Consider the following 21,127-nt stretch of genomic DNA (forward strand, 5'->3'; position numbering starts at 1 on the left):
TCCAAAGAAGCTTATAATTATACTTATTGTGGTGTTCAACGGGGAATCGTAATTTGAGGGGTGGGGTGGGGGGAGGAAGAGACAGTGCCTCGATAAACTCCAAAAGGGGAGGGGAGGGGGCGCGGGGCAAGTGGGCTTTCTATAATTACTATTATCAATTTGCCAGAGTGTGCTTCATCTGGGGGCTCTTTCGCGTGGTTTGTTTGTTTGTTTCCTCTGGGGAGTTTGGGGTGGCAAGATGAGAGCGAAAGAGAGCCTCACCTCACCCCAAGTTCCCAGCCGGGCTGAGGACTTTTCGGAGGAAGGGGTCCGCCTAGCCCTGAGTCAAACAGCCTACTGTACCGCCGCGTGCATTCCCTCATACGGTCAGGAGTTATGACTCATTTTGAAGATGTAATTCTTGTCTCTCTGATCCCCTCTCGGGTTCAACACACTAAACAGTAACAAACACAAAGCGCCTTGGGCCACGGCTGGAGGTGGGGGGGGGGGCGCCTAAGTTTCGCTTTGGCGTTGGGGGGCGCGGATGGGTGCTCGCCGGGGCCCTGGCCCGGCTCCCCTGGGCGGCCCGCGCGCGTTTCAATGGGCGCGGGCGATGCCCACATTGTCGCTGTGTTTGGTTGCTAGATCGAGCCTGCGTGCTGCCGAAGCAGGGCGCCGAGTCCATGCGAACTGCCATCTGATCCGCTCTTATCAATGAAGCAGCCGATCATGGCGGATGGCCCCCGGTGCAAGAGGCGCAAACAAGCCAATCCCAGGAGGAAAAACGGTAAGAAGCGGCCCCAACCAAACTTTTCCGGGCCACTCCGCGGCTCCAGACCTGGGGAGAAAGAGGGGGAAAGGGAAAAGAAACCGAGGCGGCGGCGGCGCCAGGGGCTCGCGGGCGAACCTCTCTCCACGGCCGGCGCCGGAGCCTGCGGCGCCCGGCCGCCCGGCCGGGGGCAGTTAGTGGAAGTGCCGGGCAAAGTGAGCTCCGGGGCGCCGGGTGCTGGGGTTAGACCGGGCCCTGCGCCCCCAGCCCCGCCACCACCTTCTCTCCGCCTTCTGCTCGGCTAGCACAGGCTCGCGGGATCCCGGGTCGGGCTGCGGGAGCGTCGGGGCAGGGCGGGGGCCCGGGCGCCAGGTCCGGCAGGCTCCCGGGGCGGGGGTGGAGATGGCCCCGGGACTGCGCGGGCGGGTGAGGGGACCCGGGGCTGTACCTCAGCAAGGCTCAAAGTTTCTTGCCGGATTCGCCCAGACGCCTCTCCGTGCGCCAAGTAACGGTCCGCGGGCAGCGGGGGCCGCCAGGCGCGCGGGGACCGCGGGTGGGAGGGACTCGATCGGCCCCGAGGGGGTCTGGTGGGGTCCGTGCTGGCTCGGGGGCGGGTAGCTCCTCTTCAGTGGGCTTGGGCCCCTGCACTGGGGGCTGGTGGAGTCGCGGGGCGCAGCGAGACTTTTTCGGGCAGTTTCTACATGGGCAGGAGGAGCCCGTTATCCAGACTTCAGTCAGGAAGGAGGAAGGAGGTGGGGGTGCGAGGTGGACACACTATCCAGAGGTAGAAGACTGAGGGGGGCTGACAGTCTAGTAGGTCCATCTTGTAGAGAGACAAGAGAAAGGAATGAGTGAGAGAGAGAGAGAGAGAGACCCAGAGAGATCGAGAGAGACCCCTAGGTATAACCCAAAACAAAATCGTGGGAATAAAAAAGTGATTGGCAAGAGCGCGGAAGGCGCCTGGGGGAGGGGAAAGGGCTAGGGACGCGAGAGGGTGCCAGGGGGGTAGCTGACGGAAGATAGTGAGTTTAAAAGAATAAACCAATCCCCAAAACAAACAAACAAGCCCTAGCTTTAGACTCAAGAGAGGAAACTTTTCGCTCCCTTCGCTCCCAGACGATCACCCGATGCGGGGCCGCGTAGACGCTCCCGAGCTGGGCGCGAGGACGCAGCCCGCCTGGCCTCCCGGCCTCCTGCAACCGCAGCCTGCGCCTCGCTACCCGGGCCCACTTGGAGCAACTTTCCTCTAGAGAAGACAATTGTGCGCCCCCCACCCCCCGCCTGCCCTAGAGCTGTGAGGCGCGGGGAGGGGGCGCAGTGTGGGGTGCTGGAGAGAGAAAAACACAAAGACGAGAGAATTTTGATTAGAGACAAATGATGCTTCTCTCCCTCTTTCTCTTTCTCTCTCTAGGTTTTGTGTGTGTGTGTGTGTGTGTGTGTTGCTTGCTTGTTGTGGTGGAGGTGTCGAGCCATATGGGGGAGTGATAGAGGAATTTTAGTCAGAAACTGTTCGTTACGTTATCCTTGCCTTTTCCCTTTGTGCTGCCTTTCATCTATTTGCTTGGCTTAGTATTACAAAAACACAAGTACAATAATATATTCCGAGATCCAGTTCAGGCTGCTTCTTTTTAAGTCTCGTTCCCTCTCTCTCTTTTTTAATTTAATTTTTTCACTCTAGTGTCTGGCATTATTTAAGGTGGTTCATACACAGGAGACCTCCCCTTCCCCATCTCTGGGTAATTTAGTAGACACTAAAATTACACCTAATGTCCCCTTCTCCTCTCTTGTGTTTCCTCTGTTCCTTTTATTAAATGTTAGTTATTGATTTTCTAAAATCAATGTCTGTTGTGGGGCTCCCCCCCCCAATACAAGTATCTAAAGCCGTTGCTGATCAACTGGATAACAAAAAGCTTTGTGTCAAGGAGGCTCTTTTTCTTCTTATGTTCAACAGTCTTTTTTTTTTTTTTTTTTGAGAGAAAAGAGAATGAGATTTAAAGCAAGGCTCCCAGAAGTGTTCTTTTTCAGGAGAGATTGTTTAGAGTGTTTGTTTCTTCTTCTTGCTTCCTCCTCTCACCGCCTTGGAGATTTTGCCACCGATGTCCAGCCTGGCCTGGCAGTGAGATTAGGCTAGAGTTCCCAAGTCTAGGCTCCCTGGGACCCTAAGGGACCAGCAAATAGTCAGGTCCAGTGGGGGTTTCAAAGGTGGACCAGAGAATCAGGGAAATGCACAGTCATCGACAATGCAAACATTTCCCCTTTGCCAACCCAGAATTTAGGAGACACCTCAACATTCAGGAGTGAAAAGTTGAACTATATATTTTAAGACGTTTAGTCCAGATCCTGCACATGTAACATCAGCCTGCCTATTGCTTAGGGCTTCTCTGACTATTACTTGTCTCTTTTTCCAAATCATTTGTGGGAAAACAGCCTGTGAATTGGTTACCTGCCAGCGGTACTCTATGGATTTAATTTGACTAGCAATGTCCTGATTTTGAGAAGCAGGTAGAAGACTTTGCCCCCTCCTCTTTCCACTGCCTCCTCAATTCTCTTTCTCATCAAGCACGTATCTTTTCCCTTTGGGAATTGCAAGGATTTATCTGAACTGAGTGGATTTTTCTTCTTTCCTGAATTCATGGGAAAGATGTCACTTTTGCTCTTGTGTCTTTGCTGATAACACTAAATATAATGATGCTTATCAAAACCATATAGAAATTCCTGGAAAGGAATAATGGCAATAATAATCATAGAAGTAAAAGCTTAAGAAGAAGAAAAAAGATCATCCAGGAAAGTAGAATAGCTAGAATAGCACTTTTTGCAATTTTAATGAAGTAAACTATATATGTGCATTATATATATATATATATATATACCTAGAAAGTGAGGTGACGAGATTAAAACATGTTAAGCAGTGTGTATGTTTTAAGGGTTGATCGAAGTATGGGTTAGGAAGCAATATTGTACACAATTATTAAAAAGCAAAGGAGGACATAGTTTGAGGAAAGGAAATGTACAAAGAAACAAGTCTATAAAATCCACCCTTCAAAATTCTTAGGCTAACAAGATGCCTGGCAAAAGCAGTTCCAGGATAAAGTTAACCCATAACAATCAGGAAATCCCCTGTACCACACATGGAAAGGGATGAAATATCTTCTGAGAAAATAAGATGTGCTGGAGAAAGAGGGAGTGGGGTGAAAGGAAAGGACTCAAAATTGAGTTTTGTGCAGACAAGAATGTGTGTCAGTTTCAAGAAAGTTCAGTCAGATGATCCCCAGTCGCCTGATTCACTTTGTAACACTTTCACTGAAGTTGGAGAGGAGGGGGGAAACCTACCCCCCCTTTATCCCTTGATTATACCCCCACTATCTCTACATAGCCTTCAAGTCAGAAATCAAGCACCCTGAGCTGCAAATGCCCAGCTGCTGCCTTTCTGCCACCAGCGCAGCAAAGTTGGTTGCTTTTGCCCCCATTTAGGGCATTGCCACCTGGGGATGCTCCTGCTTCCCTCTTGCCTCCTGCTAAGCCTTAGAAGAGAGGCCTACCTTCTGCTTTCCAGCATCAGCCTCTGAAAACACACTCTCTCTCTTTCTCTCTCCTCCCCCCCCCCCACATACACATGCATGTTGTAACTAAAATAAAATCCAGAAATTGCTTGTTTCAGAAAAGGGAGTGAAATTGTCTTTGAGAAAACTGAATTAGGGAGAAAATTTTTTTTTTAAAGCAAGGGAGAGAAGAATGAAAGAAGGAAAAGTAAAGTTAAGCTTGATTTTTCTCTAAAGTTTCAGTGAAAGGGTTAGGAAGTAGGTGGAACAGATGGGGAGCTTTTTCCAAACTCCTTTGGACTCTGATTTTCAGTGATATTGAAAATGGATAAAGTTTGATGTTTTTAGAGCTTTGCATCCCAGGGCAGAAACAACCAGATGAGCAAAAAGGATTATTCCTGTTTATTATGAAGCCCCACTTCTTACCACTCCCTTGAAGGGAGTGAAGGTGCTGGTGGTGATGCCTAGGGGCAATGGACTGAGACGCTGCTCCCTTTTCAGAGATGATTAAGTGAAAAGGAAAGGAAATGCAATGAGCCCCTTCTAAAGGATGTAGCTCCTAGCTCTCTACCCTGAGAGTTGAAATTGGAATGCAGTTTTGAGTCAGAGTCCCTCACTGAGGCAAGGAAGTTTCTCCAGAGTACAGTCATTTCAGACTTTGTTACCTTTGCGAGCATGAAAATCCTTTGCTGGTAGCTTCCTTCATAAAGTTGATGAGTTTATAGGAAGCATATTTTACCGATTCTGGAGGCGCTAAGTGGCAGTTTATATGGCAGGTACCAGCCCTAAGAGCACTCCAAAGATATCCATCTCCATTCTTTTCTCTCTGTGCAGATCTTCTTCAAATTTTGCCATGCTGCACACACACCAGGCTGCGGGCTATGTATCTAGGCGAATCTATTTATTTGATTTTGGTTTGGAAAAATTAACAGAATTGGGGTAGAAACCTGCCCTCCTAGCACAACTACTACTAGCCTGCTGGTATGCACAGACAGAGTGATGCTCTCTAGTAGGGGTAAGTTGCGCTTAGAATTTTAAACTTTACATGATCTCTTTGTTGCCAAATACTTTTTAAAAAATGATTTTACATTTTTAAGCATTTATTTTCAAATAATAAAATCCAGATTAATGTTCCCTCCTAAACTGTAACATCATATGCTTCAGATCTTTCTTCATTTGCTCAAAGTAGAGAAAATACCAAGAGGTTAGCAAAGACCCTCATGCCATCTTAGTAATATGTCCTAGAGAAAACGTGTCTGCCCTGAAGGTAGAAGAGGAGGGTGTTGCTTGCTCTCTAGCACTGCCGCATTTATTCCAAGATGTGGGAGATTCTTTTCCTTAGAACAGTTTTTGTCATCTGCATTTGTCCAATGCTTTTAAGGTGCATTTTCTTCTGTGTGACAGGGAACTCTTTGTCCTTTCCCTCTCCAGCACCAAGGCTTCCCAAGGTAGACACTATTTTGTGCCTGTCACAGAGAGAGGGAGTGCAGGTTTGCAATGCTCACAGACAATTGATTGTCTGCCCTAATGTGTTTCATTTACATGTTTATAACGTCAATGGTGCTGGGGTGTCCACTGTACCATTCATTCCCGCATTCCCACAAGGGGGCAATTGTCTGAATGGCCAAGTCAGACACCTTTTTGATTGCTCTTTGGTTGTCTTTTTAGAGCAAAGAAATAAAGGAGGAAAATCTGTGATGCAGAAACACTAGTTGAAAATATACAGAATTAAATGTCACCACAAAAGCAGATGTTAACATAAGCCCAAATATGCTTCTTAGCCAAGATGTGAAGGTTGAAAAACATATTCAGAGCAGAGGGAAGAATTATTTAAAACCAATAAATAGAGCCCTATCTCCTCCTTATTTCTTTTCTTTCTTTAGCAATCAGAAGATGAAATGTGATTTTTCCTTTTCATTTTTAAGCCTTGAAACATCCAGGCATCTCCTCATTATTTGTATGTTTGCTGTGATTTGTGAATTTTGTATATATTTGCATAGCTCTGTTTATGCCAACAGCATCAGCTTACCACTTGGAAAATCTATTGAATGACTATTTGAGCGGTGAGGAGTATAAACTTTTAAAAAGTCACATCCAAGTATTTCTTCATCTAGCATTTTTTAAAAAGGAAAACGATAATAATCCATAGACTCTGTGGAAGCCTTTGCTTTAATAGCTATGTGCCAAATACTTTTATCTTGGGAGACAGTCGTGTCAGACTGAAAGCTCTCAGGAAAAGTCTAACTAGTAGTTACAAAGTAAATAAAGGATTTCGTTTTAAGGTGTTCTGTCCTGTTTTTATACTGTGAATATGTGTGTGTGTGTGTGTGTGTGTGTGTGTGCTGCTGTGTTTCCTCTGAGGGGGTGAGAGAAAAAATCATTTGTGTGTGTCTGTGTCTTTTGGCTTTTATATTCATTCAGTTCTCCCCTACATATTATGTATATATGTAGCAGACATGAATACACCTGTTTAAAAAAAAAAAGAAAGGTTTCACAGTCAGATGGTATCTTGTTGATTCATTTAGATAATAGAGCTAGCTAGTGGAAGTTGGTCTGATTTTGCGTGTGGTCCATGAGGAGAGAACATACTAACTCTTATGTTATCTGGTGGGAGGTAAACAGGGTGGGGGGAACTTTATAATTTTGTAGTAAATTAAGGAGAAAAAATCACCAGCCTGTGAAAAGATTTTTGCCTCTCCGGGAAGACACACAGTAGCTGCACCGTTAGCTGAACCCCTGACACGGCGGTCTTTTGAATGCCTTAGGTATGATTTCACTTTCGCTCACATCAATGCTGACCTGAATGCCTTTCATATCTGATCCGCTGTGTCTCTCCCAGTAAACATCCCCTGAGGGGAGAACAAAGAAAGGAGCTCTTCTTCTTCTTAATCACAATTCAGCCCTTTCACCGCCGGCAGGCTCCATTTGCATTCTGCCACTGAAAGCCAAGATGAAAAGAAAGAGAGAGAAAGAGAGAGAGAGAGAGAGAGAGAGAGAGAGAGAGAGAGAGAGGCACAGGGTAGTGGCTGAGTGAAATGACTTAGGTGTTTGTGGATGTTTGTTGGGCTTCCCCTAGTTACCAGCCTTATATAGTTGATGCTCAACCAGGCCCTGTCCCTCCTGACAGGCATATAGTGTTACAAGATGGCATGTCTGTACTATTCATGGCCACCCGCTCAACACTTGAGGTAAAAAGTGTCAGGGAGGGATCAAATTCTACCCGGAGAAGCCTGTTAGACTTGAGGTCAGGTGTGTAGACTTCCAGTTCCTGAGTGCTGCCTATTATTTGGCTTTAATAACTATTATTGTTTACCATTAGAGCAGGGAGGTGAGGGGCTTGGGGTGGAAGTGAAGGAGCCAGCTAAAAGCTACTGTGAAGGAGAGTGGGGATAAAGTCCCAAGAGCCCCTGTTGTGTTTTAGTGATGGGTGTCTGTGTCAGAGGGAGAGGGAGAAGTGCTTACACCCAGCCTCAACACATGGATAAATCCTCAGAAAAACTGGAAAAGACTTTCCCATTTTCCCCCTGACTTTTTATGATAATTCATATTTTCAAATGAAAGGAGAAAAGCCAAGAAAGAAACTCTCAAATGAGCCAAAAAGGAGGGGGAAAAATTCTCTGAAAAGAATTTTAGGGGGAAAAGTTGTTCTATTTTAAAAAGCTTTGAGGGCTGTAAAGTGCCACGTTTTTCACACCTTCTCCATACTTTTTTTTTTTTTTTTCAGATTTTTTTAGTATGTTTAACATTTGTGAGATGACAGCCTTTTCGTATCTCAAACTGGATGCTTCAAGATTTGTAGGGAGGGGTTGGTGGTATTCACGTTCTCACGAGAGAGAAAGTTTATGCCTAAAGGGCTCCTTCTTCCTGGGAACAGTTTAAACCCTCGAAGGCGGACCTGTCAGGTTTTACTGTGTTATTTGCCTCCATTTTCAACATGTAAAACTAACATGCAGTTAATGGTATTGGAATGGGACCACAGCAAGAGTAGAAAGCTCTCGTGACAACTTTGCAGCTACATTATCTTGCTCCTAAACTGTCTTCTCTCTCTCTCTTTTTTTTTCTTCCGTCTGAAACCACTTTTAAGATACCAACAGTTTCTCTTCAACAATTAGATTAAGCATACAACACACTTACACACACACACACAACTTTGGAAGTACAACCGCTTCAAAGAACACAGTAAATAATTTAAAACAAGGGCTTTTCTAATAGCCACTGTGGCAGATTTCACTTATAAGAACAAAACTAACAGATATATTAGAAGCTGTACACTAGCATGTGACATAGATTCCTAATTTCCCCCCCCTTTTTCCCAGAAGATTTATGAAATCTACAAAAAAAGATTATCCCTACACCTTCCACCCTTCCTATCCACCCTCATGACCCAAGCAATGAAGGATTTAGGCAGATTTACTTCAGTAAACACCTTTGGACACTTGGGGAGAAAGTGGGAGTCTGTTTGCAAAGGAGGCTTTTGTGAAGTGAGGTACCAGGATAATGCTTTACCAGGCAGCTGCTACATTAACCTACCAGCAATGTAGGAACCCTCTTTAACTCTTTGAATACCTAGCCCTTTTTGCTCAGCAGATAAAAATTGTAACTCTCTCTAAAGACACTCAGAATTCTGGCTCTAGCAGTTTATTATTCAGACAAGTCTTGTGGACATGAAAACTGTTCAAGCTTTTAAAACAATGTGGTTTAATTAGATGAGGTGGACTTACATTGCTCATAAGCCCTCCAAATGGTGGTTTATAATTGGCAAAGGAAAAAGAAAAAAAGAAAGGAATCAAGGCTTAGCACATTAAAAATTCCAAAAAAAAATCTTTAGAAAATCTATTTTCACTATAGCTTTTAAAATATTAGACTGTGGTAGCTAGAGGGAATGAAACAGCTGGGCCCTCCCTCCTTACTCTAGAAGACACCAAAAATTTGTGAAGAGGAAAGGGGCTTCAAGTAGAAAAGCTGTGGGAGGCCAATTGGACAGTGACATTATCTCAGCTTTCGCATCTTTGCAAGGGGAAGTGTTGCCTATCTTTTGGAGGTAGGGAGGTCATGTGAACCTCCGAGTCAGGGCCTCAGGCCAGCCGTTACCAACTTGAGACTTTCCAAAGCAAGCAAAGAAGCATTTATAAGAGGAAGGGGTTAATGGTTATTTTTTGCTGGGCACCAGAATAACTTTACAGGTGTTGCATTTAGGCTTAAATAAGATTGCCTTTATTTAGTTTTGAAAAAGAGTGTAGGTGTCAACGTTCGAGCAACCATAAATGTGTGAGAAAGTAAAGGGTATGAGACATGACAGAATTGAAGGTGTTTGCTATGTTGTTACACCGTGTGTCAGGCTGCAAGCTCCCTTTGTCACAGCCTCCTGGTGATTTGACAGCGCAAATCTACTTCCCTTCTAGGTGAGACAGCATTTTTTAACTGGAGTTATAAATATGGTACACCCTTCCCATTGCACCCTTGCCTCCCAGATCCGTGAGTCTTATTTGAAAGCATCTTGTCCTGAGACACAATGAACAAACGCTTGTATACAGGGGGCTGTGCGCTCGGGGGCCCGGGTAGCGCCAGCATTACAGTAGCTGGCATTGACTGTTGTTTGGCAAGAAGGTCCTCTGCCAAATCATCCAATAATTAAGTTTTATGTTATTTGTATGAACGACCAAGCATGCAGTATTCCTTTTCAAATCAAAGGGAGGCTTAAAATTACTTTTTGAACACTTTCAGACCATGGTCAGGTCACAGTTTGGGGACTGAATTAAAATGATCTCATTCATGATCTAATTGAGGTTGGCAAAACCTTTGCAGTAGCAGGAGTACATAAATATAAATCAAATACCAAAATTTAGCAAATCATATCATTTGCTAGAAATCTGCTCATGAATTATTCTCCAATTGCCAACCCAGAAGTTAAACTTTGTATCCTCTCAGCAACAGTAACTGTGCATATTTTTTCAGGCTGCTGACAGGAAAGTTAAAGGAGCTGAAAAGAGAAAGGAGAAGGAAGATGATCAGTGTCTCATCAGATGCTGTGTGTTTGTGACTCAAGAAAGTATGATAGTTAATAGAGCCATATACATTCTCAGTGGATGCTGCAGTGTTGGTTAGAAATTAATATGGGCTTCTAAAAACCAGACTTTCGAAGAGCAAGCATCGCAGGCACATAAGGGGTATAAGAGAAGCAAGCATTTTGAGAGGGATCTGATTGAACTTTGCTTTCATTTTTCAATTGAGGAATGTAATCATCCTAATGATTCATGATTATTTACAAATTTAGATCTATTACTATGCTGAGATGAGAGGATGAGATTTGATGTAGTTTCAAGAATTAGAAAACAGTACAGATGTTAGGATATATATTTGCCACCTTATTTTTTTTTTTTTTTTTCTTTTACACTACTTAGAAAAAACAAGCCTCCAGATAACTTTTCCTATAATGTAGAGGATTAAATGTCATCTTCTGTTTCATTTAAACCATTTTAAAGTTGTTTTAATTTTTTCTTAGTGCCTGTCTGTTATTTCAAGTTAAATCCATACATGTTAACAAACTAGAAAGGCTCTAATACTGAACTTGAAATTTTTGAAACTAATCATTTAAATCCCACTTACAGAAAGATCAATCCAGGGGGAAAAACAAAACCACAAACTGGTCAGTTCAGTAAATTTCATCATAAGAGCAAATACCTGAAAGTTTATTAAAAAAAAAAAAATCACCAGGAGATGGTGGAAACATCTAAAATACTATCAGGTGATAGAGGTAAATGACTGTATTCTTTTGGGACTAGATAATTGTCATTAGTGGTTTCCCAAGACACAATGACAAAACATATTCTACATAAAAAACTATAAAGAACTCCTCATTAATAGCTACACTGATAATATGACAACATAGATTTTTGTTTTGTATATGATCTTTCATATTTCTTTTTATAAGAAAGAAAGGCACTCTTGACTAGTAGATAGCTACCCCTTCTCTACAATAAGAAGCAATCAATAATAGATCAACAGATTAAGATATCATGCTATATAAGATCTGAATCTCTGTGTGTGTGTGTCTCTTAAACAGATGGGTAAATTTCAAATAATTCATTGCCCCAGTGATATCTAAATGTAATACAAACATTCACAATTTCTTGGTTTAAATTGCATTTATGTTTTCATATCTATCTTAGTAGCTGTAATCAAAGAAACTTTCCAGTTTGCCTATTCTTGGAAATACCTAAGTTTCTATTTTAGACACAAAGCACATCAATGGAAGTGTATCACATCTTGAGATTTCTCAGTTTTGAGAGGTGATATTTATATATAAAGAACTCAGTAAGCTGTGTGTTCATAATAAAAAGGCCCATTAATAGGGGAAAATCTCTAAGAAAATGTGTTTTCTGTAAAGATTTCTCTGCTGATGGGCATTTGAAAACCCAATATAGCTCACATATGCACACATTCCCAAGACCAAGGATAAATGCACCCTCCTAATACAACTCTTAATACTTTCCTTTTATAACTATCACTGCAATCATATACCCTGTTAATGAAATATACTTACATAACAATAGTAAAGGTGAAGAATTAACACAGATTTGTTCAATTGAAGTTATCATAAGAAGAAAATCATGACTCTTAGGAAACTTACTTGCACCATCATGTAAACTTCAAATGGGTCATGTAGGATAAATTACTAGCTTTATGCCTTTAAACTGTTTTCTCTCATTTTTCTCTTATATTGAAAACCTTAACACAGATGATTCTAAATTGATTGCAAATTATTATAGTTTTCAAAATAGCATTATGGAGCCCTGAATAAAGACAGCATTTGAAAGTAGTGTTTACAATATTTTAAAAGAAGAAAGGGGGAACATTTAGAAATGAGTGGAGTTTTATACTTATGGAGATAAAGTGTGAGGTAGCCTTGCCCTGTGAAACCAAGACCACAAATGGTACGTGTCAGTAGGTTCTTTGATAGGGCTTCTGGCCACAGTGTTTTTGTGCTGTCAAACTGCTATGTTGAACAAACACCTCCTCTGGGACAGAGTGATAAATGCAAAGACAGGCTGGCTTCAACCAGTCTCAGCAAACCTCCTCAACCACACACACCCCCATCCCAGGCCCACCTCCCACATCTTACCATCCAACTACTTCCCGCCCCCTTTACCCCTTTACCTGAAATTGACATTTACCGAGAGGTGCCTAGGGATTTCCAAGGTGTCAGTGGTGAGTAATTATTGATACTCCCCAGATCTATGCATCAGTACTCTGAAACTGCAGGCTGAAGTCCTTTTTTTCTGGCAGGCTTTATCTAGTCTTTGTAAATGGAACTGGACTGAGCTTCTAAACTTTTGCCAAGTTGAACTTTTTCCACCTTTGCTTAATCATTTGAAAATCACTTGCATTCTCCTTGTCTTTCCCCTAGTCACTTGAGTTTTTCTTTTCTACCATACAAGCAATTCCATTATGCAACCCCAAACAAAATTTTGCCTTAAAAAACCCAAACACTATCGACTCCTTCTTTTCACTTTCTGTCATTTTTTTCAGAGCTAACATTTCAAATGTATAGTCATCTGGTTTCCTTTTCTTCCCCTTCTCTCTTGGAGCCATTATTCTCTGATGAAAACCAGTTTACTGGTGCCTTTGTGTGTGTGTATGTGTGTGTCTCTGTGTGTGTTTTCCCCTTGACATTAAATGAATTTCCATCTCCTACTTCTGCAATCTCTAAGAAATAGATAAACCATTATATTTTTTTCCCTGCTCGTATTTTAAAGCGGTGATCCTGACAGCAGGACGATTATTGCACTTTATGTTTTAGTGGATGTTTGCTATTGCTAGTTACAGCAACACTTATCATAAGACAGCAAGAAAAGAGTAGTCCCTGGTAATTAAAGTAATGAAATATTCATTTACTCTACCTTTTCTGTAGTCTCACAAATTAGGCTGCTACATTTAATGCCTGCACTGCCTCTGTTTTTATTATAATGGCAGCTTTCGCATCTGCAATTAGGACTAATTCTGACAGTTACAATTTCTGAGGGATGGTAAACAGTGAACGAGATGCGCAGCAGAGGTATTACACGTGAAAAGCCCTTGTCTCTTTAACCTTGTTGTTTTTTCTCTCACAGAGGTTACCTTTTCCCGATGGTGCAAAATCGACTTGACATAACTGTTCATCAGTTTCAGGGTTTTCCCTAGAGGTATTTGCATCAAATCAGCCCAGTCAAGCTTCAAGTTGAAATTGGCAGGCCAGAAACTGACAGGGTAGAGACTGGAAAAGAGACAGCTAAAGTACAGGCAGCAAACTGACAGCAGCAGAGTGAAAGACAGAGTGAGAAGGGGGAGAGAGGTTGGGAGTGAGAGATTTTCAACTTGAGTGTAGGGGGAATCTCATGTCCACATGTACAGATTTCAGTAGAACTGTATCCTGGAGAAGCTTGAAGGTCAAGATTCAGAATCCCTCCAGCTAATTCTCACCACTAGGGCTCCCCAGCCCTGCTCCAGGGGTTTGCTCTTATTTAATCCGATTGGCTGTCTGAAGAGGAGTGGGCACACTTAGTTAAACAGAAGAAAAGTTCTGAGGCACCTCCATAGCACTTATTAAGGCTTGAAAGACAAGTCTCATGATCAGTGCTATAGAAAGAAAACAAGGCTTTCCTCCTCTAGTTGTTAACTTGTAGGAAAGCTGACAGTCCTTCTCTTCACTAGTTTTGTTTTCTGGAAGTTCTTTTCTGAAAAAAAATTCAATGTTCACAGAGACTAGGACTCAGGACATATTGCACATTCAAAAGCTAATGCACTGGGGTCAACAAAAGCCACCACATATCCAAATACATATTTGATGAGAAACTCTTTTTGAATTATGTGTGGTTGCCAATTTCTTTGTCAAACAACGCCCTCTGGTCCTGGTGGTAGAGTCCTGGTGTGGTGCTGTAGGTTATGCGCCAGACTGCAAAGCCGTTTGAACTGTAAGATCGGTGGTTCAAGCTCACCAGCTGCTCCTTGGAAACCCAATACAGGGTCGCTATGGATCGGAACCGACTCAATGGCACTTAACAACAACAACAACAAAATCCTGGTAGTGCTGTGGGATAATGCACTGTACCATAAGGTCTGTTTGAACAGCAAAGTCGGTGGTTCAGGCTCACCAGCTGCTCCTTGGAAACCCTACACAGGGTCACTATGAGTCGGAACTGACTCGACAGCACTTAACAATAACAACAACATTCTGATAATGTAAGAAACATTCATTCAGTGGCGTGAAGGCCAAAAATGTGGCAACATCTTAAAATCATGATGATGTAAAGCTTTTATTTCACTCTCAGGGTTGTCACTTTAAGAAATATTCTTACCAAAAAACTTATATAATTATTTTCAATAAGAAAACAAATACGAAAAGCACTTCCTTTGCTTGAGTACTTTTTTTTAATCCTTGATGTCTTTCTTTCTTTCCTTTTTTTTTTTTTTAAACACAGTATTTTTTGTCATCCTTTGCCATCTTTTCTGGCTTTGGTGGGGGTGGGAGGTGTCTTTACTAGATAATTTAAAATCCTCTTCACTTTCCAAGTAAACTTGAGGGTCGAATAAGCCCTTCCTTTCAAAACCGTTTTCTAGCTCTGTGTATGACAGGCATTGGTTGATCTGCTGATGCCCATTCGACAGGCACTGTTGAACTAAAGTGGTGTGACGGTACAGTTTTGTTAAGCTGTGAACAAAGGGCTGAAGATGCCTTGCTGGCATCATCCATGTGCATATTGGCCTTGTCACAGTTTTGCTTGATTTAATGCTCTGTTTATTCCTAGATATTAAAACTTAAATTCCGAACAATGTTTTCAAATACTACCTACCAACTTTATTTTAAAAGCTTTAACTTTGAAGACCCTGAGGCCTATGAGCTGGTCCAGTTTCTACGAAACCAACATTAAAACACAGCTTGGAAAATAAATAAATTGCCAGTAGCCTCTTATCTGTTATCCATTTTAAAAATGGGATTCCAGTCTTAAAAAGTCTTATTAGGGTAAAAGATTTATTTTTCTTTGATCGTTGGTTGAAAGTCATTATTTACTTCCAACAGTGGATTCTCATATAAACTCCTTAGGAAGAGTTCCCTTATGTGCCTATACTGCAATCTGGGTGGACTTGCATAAAAATTCATAATTTAAAAATGATTCTCAGTTACAAAAGAAACCATTTACAGATACTTGTAGGGGTAGGCATGTTGCAGCCAGGCAGAAATCAAGAGAGTTGATGTTAAAGTGAGCCCCATTTAAGAGATAGCAAAAGAATTCAATTTGAGACTTAAAAATAAAATGACTGTTGCAAAAAACCCTGTTCCAGAGATAACTAGTTCTTTAAAAACAAAACAAAACAACACTGATATTTGATACTAAATTTAGATTCCAGGTTCCCATTGAATATGTCATGAGTTTTATCTATGCCGGGGGTTTTTTGTTCCCCCTGTACCACTTTTTCCTCTCTTCAGGTTTGCTTCAAGTGTTTGCTAACAGATTAGTCAGCGAGTTTGTATTGAGAAGGTAGTCATGGGAAGCAGCTCTTTGCTGGAAGGAACGAGCAGTGGTTCAGAGTGTGAAGATACCAGCAGCTAAGACTAAGACCTGGGATCAGGTACTTTATTTCTCTCAAAGACAAACCGTTCATAGGAAGGTTTGTGAGAGGACATCTCATCCCAGCAGGCACACAGATGTTACCACTTTTAGAAACTTCCAAACAAGCATAATTGCTGGAACAACTTTATAAAAAAAAAAATTTTTTTTAATCCATTGCCAGAACACTCCCTTTTCATTATGTAAAGAGCCTATAATTTGAGATATTCAAGGTTATTTTTACCTTCATTCATAAAACAGCATCTTTCCTGAGAGCTGTTATGAGGAAGGTGAGGAAGGTGGCAAAGTAAAGAAAAATATTCTGCAGCATGAAAGTATTGCTGCTAATAGCTAGTAAGACTGCACTAAAAATCTGAAATTGCATCTCCAGGGTGAAACACATACACATTTTCACTCGCCCTAAGCACATTGTCTTAGCAATTAGTTTTACTAACTGAAATGAATTTCCATTTTTTCAGTAGTAGTAATTTTTCTCTATGTTCATTTATACCAAGTAATTCTCACTGTCAAAAAGGGTAATACAGGTAAGGGGTGACCAGTCAAAAATAAACTTTTATTGCTAGTTTTTTTGTATAACATCATAAGTGAAAAAGATGCAGACTTAGTAAAGCATAATGTCGTCTATTTTCTTAGTTTCACAAGTGATTTTTATATCCAATCCCTGAAGTGTGAGCACGATTTATACATGTAGCTCTCTAACCTGGCAAAATAATATACTCTTAATTTTATTAATGGGATGGATTCTTACTTAAAATACAAAGTGAACTTTGCCATTGGTTTGATATAACTAGTACTTAGTTGACAGTTGTCTGTAAAGAAGACAGACAATATAAGATGATGTGTATTCTTGCCTAACACCCATCTCAACAAATCAACTTTGTCCTGCCAACTCATAACTGTCTATCTTTAAATTACTCTAAATGAAGTCATGATACTAGCTATGTTTTGCAACAAACACAGCTAAGAACAACATTACATCTCACCTTTTAGTGAACTGTCCTAGTTCAGGGTCTTCTAGGATTGGCATGTTAAAAAAAAAAAACAAGCAAAGTAGATGAAGAGATCTTGTAAATAGTTTCCTTTGTACTTCCACACTCACTTGTCCCCTTTTTTCCCAGGCTATCAGAAATGGCCTATCCCAGGACTCATCCAAGGGAACACATTTCAGAACTATTCATTAGACAATCTGAGGGCAATACCAGCCCTGTGATACCAATGGAGGGCAGTCACTGAGGAGAACTTTCCAGAGACAGGAATGGGTGTGATATTAGTGTAGGTATTCCTAAAAGAATCTCTAACTAATCTGAGAAGAGTAAACATAGATCTTCTAGCTATTAGTGAGGTTTCAAATATTCAGGTACTGGTGACTGTCTTCCCCCATCCCATTCTAGCTGAGTGAGAAATGAGCTTGGCTTCACATAAATGAGATCTTTGAATTTATCTGCAATGAGGTAGGGCTTTAATGATCTGTATCTGCAAGCCAGGAGCATGAATGTGATCTTATTGTATCGCAGTGTAGAGATGAGATAGTCTAGCACTACAGCACACCAGTGCATTGTGCCCAGTGTCGAGAACAATCCTTCCTTTTCCAAAGCAGCAACTCTTTATTTTCCATCATTGTTTCCTTACCTCACTTGTATGCTTCTTGTGATACAGATCTGAGTGAGTTTTGCAAGCTTCAGACTTGCCAGCCCCCAGCTCCCAGGCCTAGTACAGAGCAATTCATAAACTTACCACATTAGACTATCAGATTGAAACCAAGGGTTTCTACTAGTGGTGGAATCGGAAAGCCCATTGTTTGATTATCATTTCATCAGCCCCAGCTGATACTAGTATGCTCAAGGAAAACATACTTCAGTTACAGTTGATTTTCAGATTCCAAAATGGTGCTGCAAAGCCTGTGCATCTCTAATTATATTTTATGCTAGGCTGTGCAATACCAAAATATACACCGCAGCAATCAGTGAGTGAACAGTATCAATCAATTTGTAAACAGATGAAGTCACTCATTCCCAAACTGGTTTTCCAAAAACAATTACTAAATTACAATAGAAAAAAATTGTACAGTTACTGTATTTGTGTGCTGTGTTACAATCAACATACCAGGGAAACAAAACAATTTAATGCAGAAAAATCATCATTCATCTACATTATAATTGCTTCTTTTTCACATCTACAGGGCGGTTAATTAAAATTGTGATTAAATGCGGTCGCGCTGCCTAAGATGTCTTGCCCAAAACAGGTGGTACAGAATTTAAAAGTAAAAAAAATGTAATTAGCATTGGAAATTGAGAAATTGCCTGTAAGAATCAGTGTTAATTTCAGTCAGTGATGAGGTAATTTATAAATGAATGCAGTGGAGGCTGTGCAAATGCACAATTGCCTTCCTTGCCATTCTTAGCATTCTCAGCATGCAGGTGAAAATGTTTTCAAAATATTGAGGTAATTTGAAAATCAATCCATGCATTCTGTATCTTTTTTCTCCCGTTTCTACCAAATGCTGAACAAATGCTGCCATAGATGGCACAATCCATCACTTTTTTTTTTTTTTTTTTTTACTTTTCTAAAAAGCAATGCTGCAAATATTTTAGACCAAGATTAAAAAATGAAATGACACAAATTGCAAGCCAAAATTGCTACAAGGGTCAAAATTGCACTCTTGAAATTCTGACTACTGCAAAGTCTGTTTGCTACAAAATGCTCCCATAGATAAAACAGAGACATGGGGGAGACTATTCACCAATGCAATAAGTACTTGGTCTGATTTTTTTTTTAAAGTTTAAGAAAGAAGCAGAAAGTTATAATAAAGCTGATATTTTCTTTAGAATCTTTAACTATATTATTATTATTCTACCTATAAGCCTCTAAGACCAGTTACTAAGGTTTTCACTAGAAAAATGTTTTCCAGTATTGAATTCTACTCATTAATATCGTATCTCCTTTCAGGAAAGATTCAACTTTCTAACAAAACTATACTGTCAACCTATTTTACTTCAAGTGTCCTGTTGACACATTCTATTGGTACATGAGTAAACTGAGAATTTAGATTTTCTTTTTAAATCACTTTTATTTATATATTTTTTATTATTAAAAGAAAAGCCACTACATTTTTGTATCTACTTAATGAAACAAATTAAACTTTGATACTTGCTTATCCAGACCATCTGAGCAGTAGAAATTAGAGGTATTTTAATTATTGAGTAGAATATTGGGTTTGGTGACCTGATTGGCATCGGAATTAAAAGACACTGGGGCCTTGTTAAGCATTCTCTCCTGTATTTGGTATTCTCTAAAGTGATCTGGTAGCGTAGTGGTTACGAATTGGGCTGCAAACTGCAAGGTCAGCAGTTCGAAACTGCCAGCTGTTATGCAGGAGAAAGATGAGGCTTTCTACTCCCATAAAGATTTACAGCCTCAGAAACCCTGTGCAGGGTCGCTATGAGTCAGAACCGACTCCACGGCACACAACAACAACAACAACTAGAGTATATTGGGAATCCTGGTGTGGCACTGTGGACTCCTGGGTCAGACTGCAAAGTCATTTGAACTGCAAGGTCGGGGGTTCGAGCTCACTAGCTGCTCCTTGGAAACCCTATACAGGTTTCGCTATGGGTCGGAATAGACCCAAAGACACTTAACAACAACAACAAGAGTCTGTTGACAGTTGCAAATCAATCTAATCTTCAGATTGCCTTGCACAAAATATTCTTCATGATTCCTTGCTCTTTTAAGCAGAAAGCAGTGATTTCATCCTGAAGACATTCTTTGGGTAACATTGACATTTTGGGGAGAGATACAAGTAAGAAACAATCCGTAGTCCTAGAGTGTCTTAACATTCATCTTTGGATTCTAGACCCGGCATGGAGCCGTCTGCCATCACTCTTCATCACCATCACTTTTAGGATACAAATGAGACGAGCAGTTTAGAGGTGACAGCTCGGCTACTTGCTCTGAGTGGCACACCATCATTTCTCCCCTATTTAAATCTGTTTCTCATTTAATATTACAAGTTGAAATAAAATGAGACCTATAAATGGAGGAAACCGAAAGGTCACCAGTTAACTTCATGATCCCTTTCCTTTCACCAGCTCTTACCCCCCACTAACGCTGATTACAACTATTCCGTATTCCATCCATCAATTCACCTTTCGTGAGGGCGGGGGCATGCTTCATCAAAGAATGGCTTCCAGGATTCTCTTCAGGACCTGTGAACATACGATCTGCAGCCACATGGGACTTGGCTCCAATTTCAGGAGAGTGGTGGGCCAGGGGAGGTTCTATTACGGTCTCTAGGCTGCACTATTTCTGAGTTTACAAGGGGTCACAGAGGTTAGAGAATCACAGATGTCAACAGAGCTTCAGGCCTTACCTCTTGAAAAGTTTGCAGTAGAAGCCTTCCTACCTCTTCCTCTTAGGCCCACAGTCCGCTATAAATTAGCAGGACAATTTGGATTTATTTACTTGGAAGATTTCATCTATGTTGTATCAAATCCTTAAGGATTCTGCATCTTTTATACAAGCTCCCTCGCCCCAGCATCTTTTCAATACTCCTACAAAGTCCACAGGATCCTTGAGAAAGGCTTGGTCTGTATACATGACTATATCAGCACTGGGTGGGTCAAGCAATTTGTTTTTAAGTTTGTGCCTTTTTCTTTCCAAACTTTGCCACATGAGCTGTCTTGCTTCCGTTTGCTCTTACTTGAAGCAGCACCTCTTTGAAACTGGTATCAGGTTCATGAAAGGAAAATGCACACTTTCTTGCTCCACTCAATGCTGCTTTGACCTTTGATCCCGAGGGTCAGTTGAGCTTGGCTTTATGAGGAAAAAGTGTCTAGCTGCAATGATAATGGGAAAGAATGCCACCACATCCTTGTGGTGGTGGTGGTTGTTAAGTGTTCTCGAGTCAGTTCCGACACATAGCAACGCTGTATAGGGTGACTGAGGAGCAGCTGGTGAGCTTGAAGCACCAACCTTGCAGTATAATCGTACCTTGCAGCTAAGTGCATTAACCCGCAGCATTAACACCAGGACTCCATCACCTTCTTTGTTGTTGTTGTTAAGTGCTGTCGAGTCGGTTCCGACCCATAGCGACCCTGTACAGGGTTTCCAAGGCTGTAAATCTTTACGGGAGCAGAACGCCTCATCTTTCTCCCACGGAGCATCTGGTAGTTTCGAACTGCTGGTCTTAAGGTTCACAGCAGTAAACCATGTTTATATGCCCTTATATATACATA

General features: G+C 41.4%; 1 protein-coding gene across 3 annotated transcripts in view; it reads left to right on the forward strand.

Annotated features, from left to right (window-relative positions):
* Nucleotides 1-21,127, forward strand: part of ZEB2 (zinc finger E-box binding homeobox 2) — a 155,756-nt gene that overhangs the window by 2,297 nt on the left and 132,332 nt on the right. For all 3 annotated transcript variants that reach the window (XM_006834561.1, XM_006834563.1, XM_006834562.1), the window contains exon 2: nt 625-766. In XM_006834561.1, coding sequence (XP_006834624.1) covers nt 694-766 — 73 coding nt within the window. In that variant the 5' untranslated portion in view covers nt 625-693. The remainder of the gene's footprint in view (nt 1-624; nt 767-21,127) is intronic.

The sequence above is a fragment of the Chrysochloris asiatica genome, unplaced genomic scaffold (assembly GCF_000296735.1).
Source record: "Chrysochloris asiatica unplaced genomic scaffold, ChrAsi1.0 scaffold00012, whole genome shotgun sequence".
Classification (NCBI taxonomy): Eukaryota; Metazoa; Chordata; class Mammalia; order Afrosoricida; family Chrysochloridae; genus Chrysochloris; species Chrysochloris asiatica.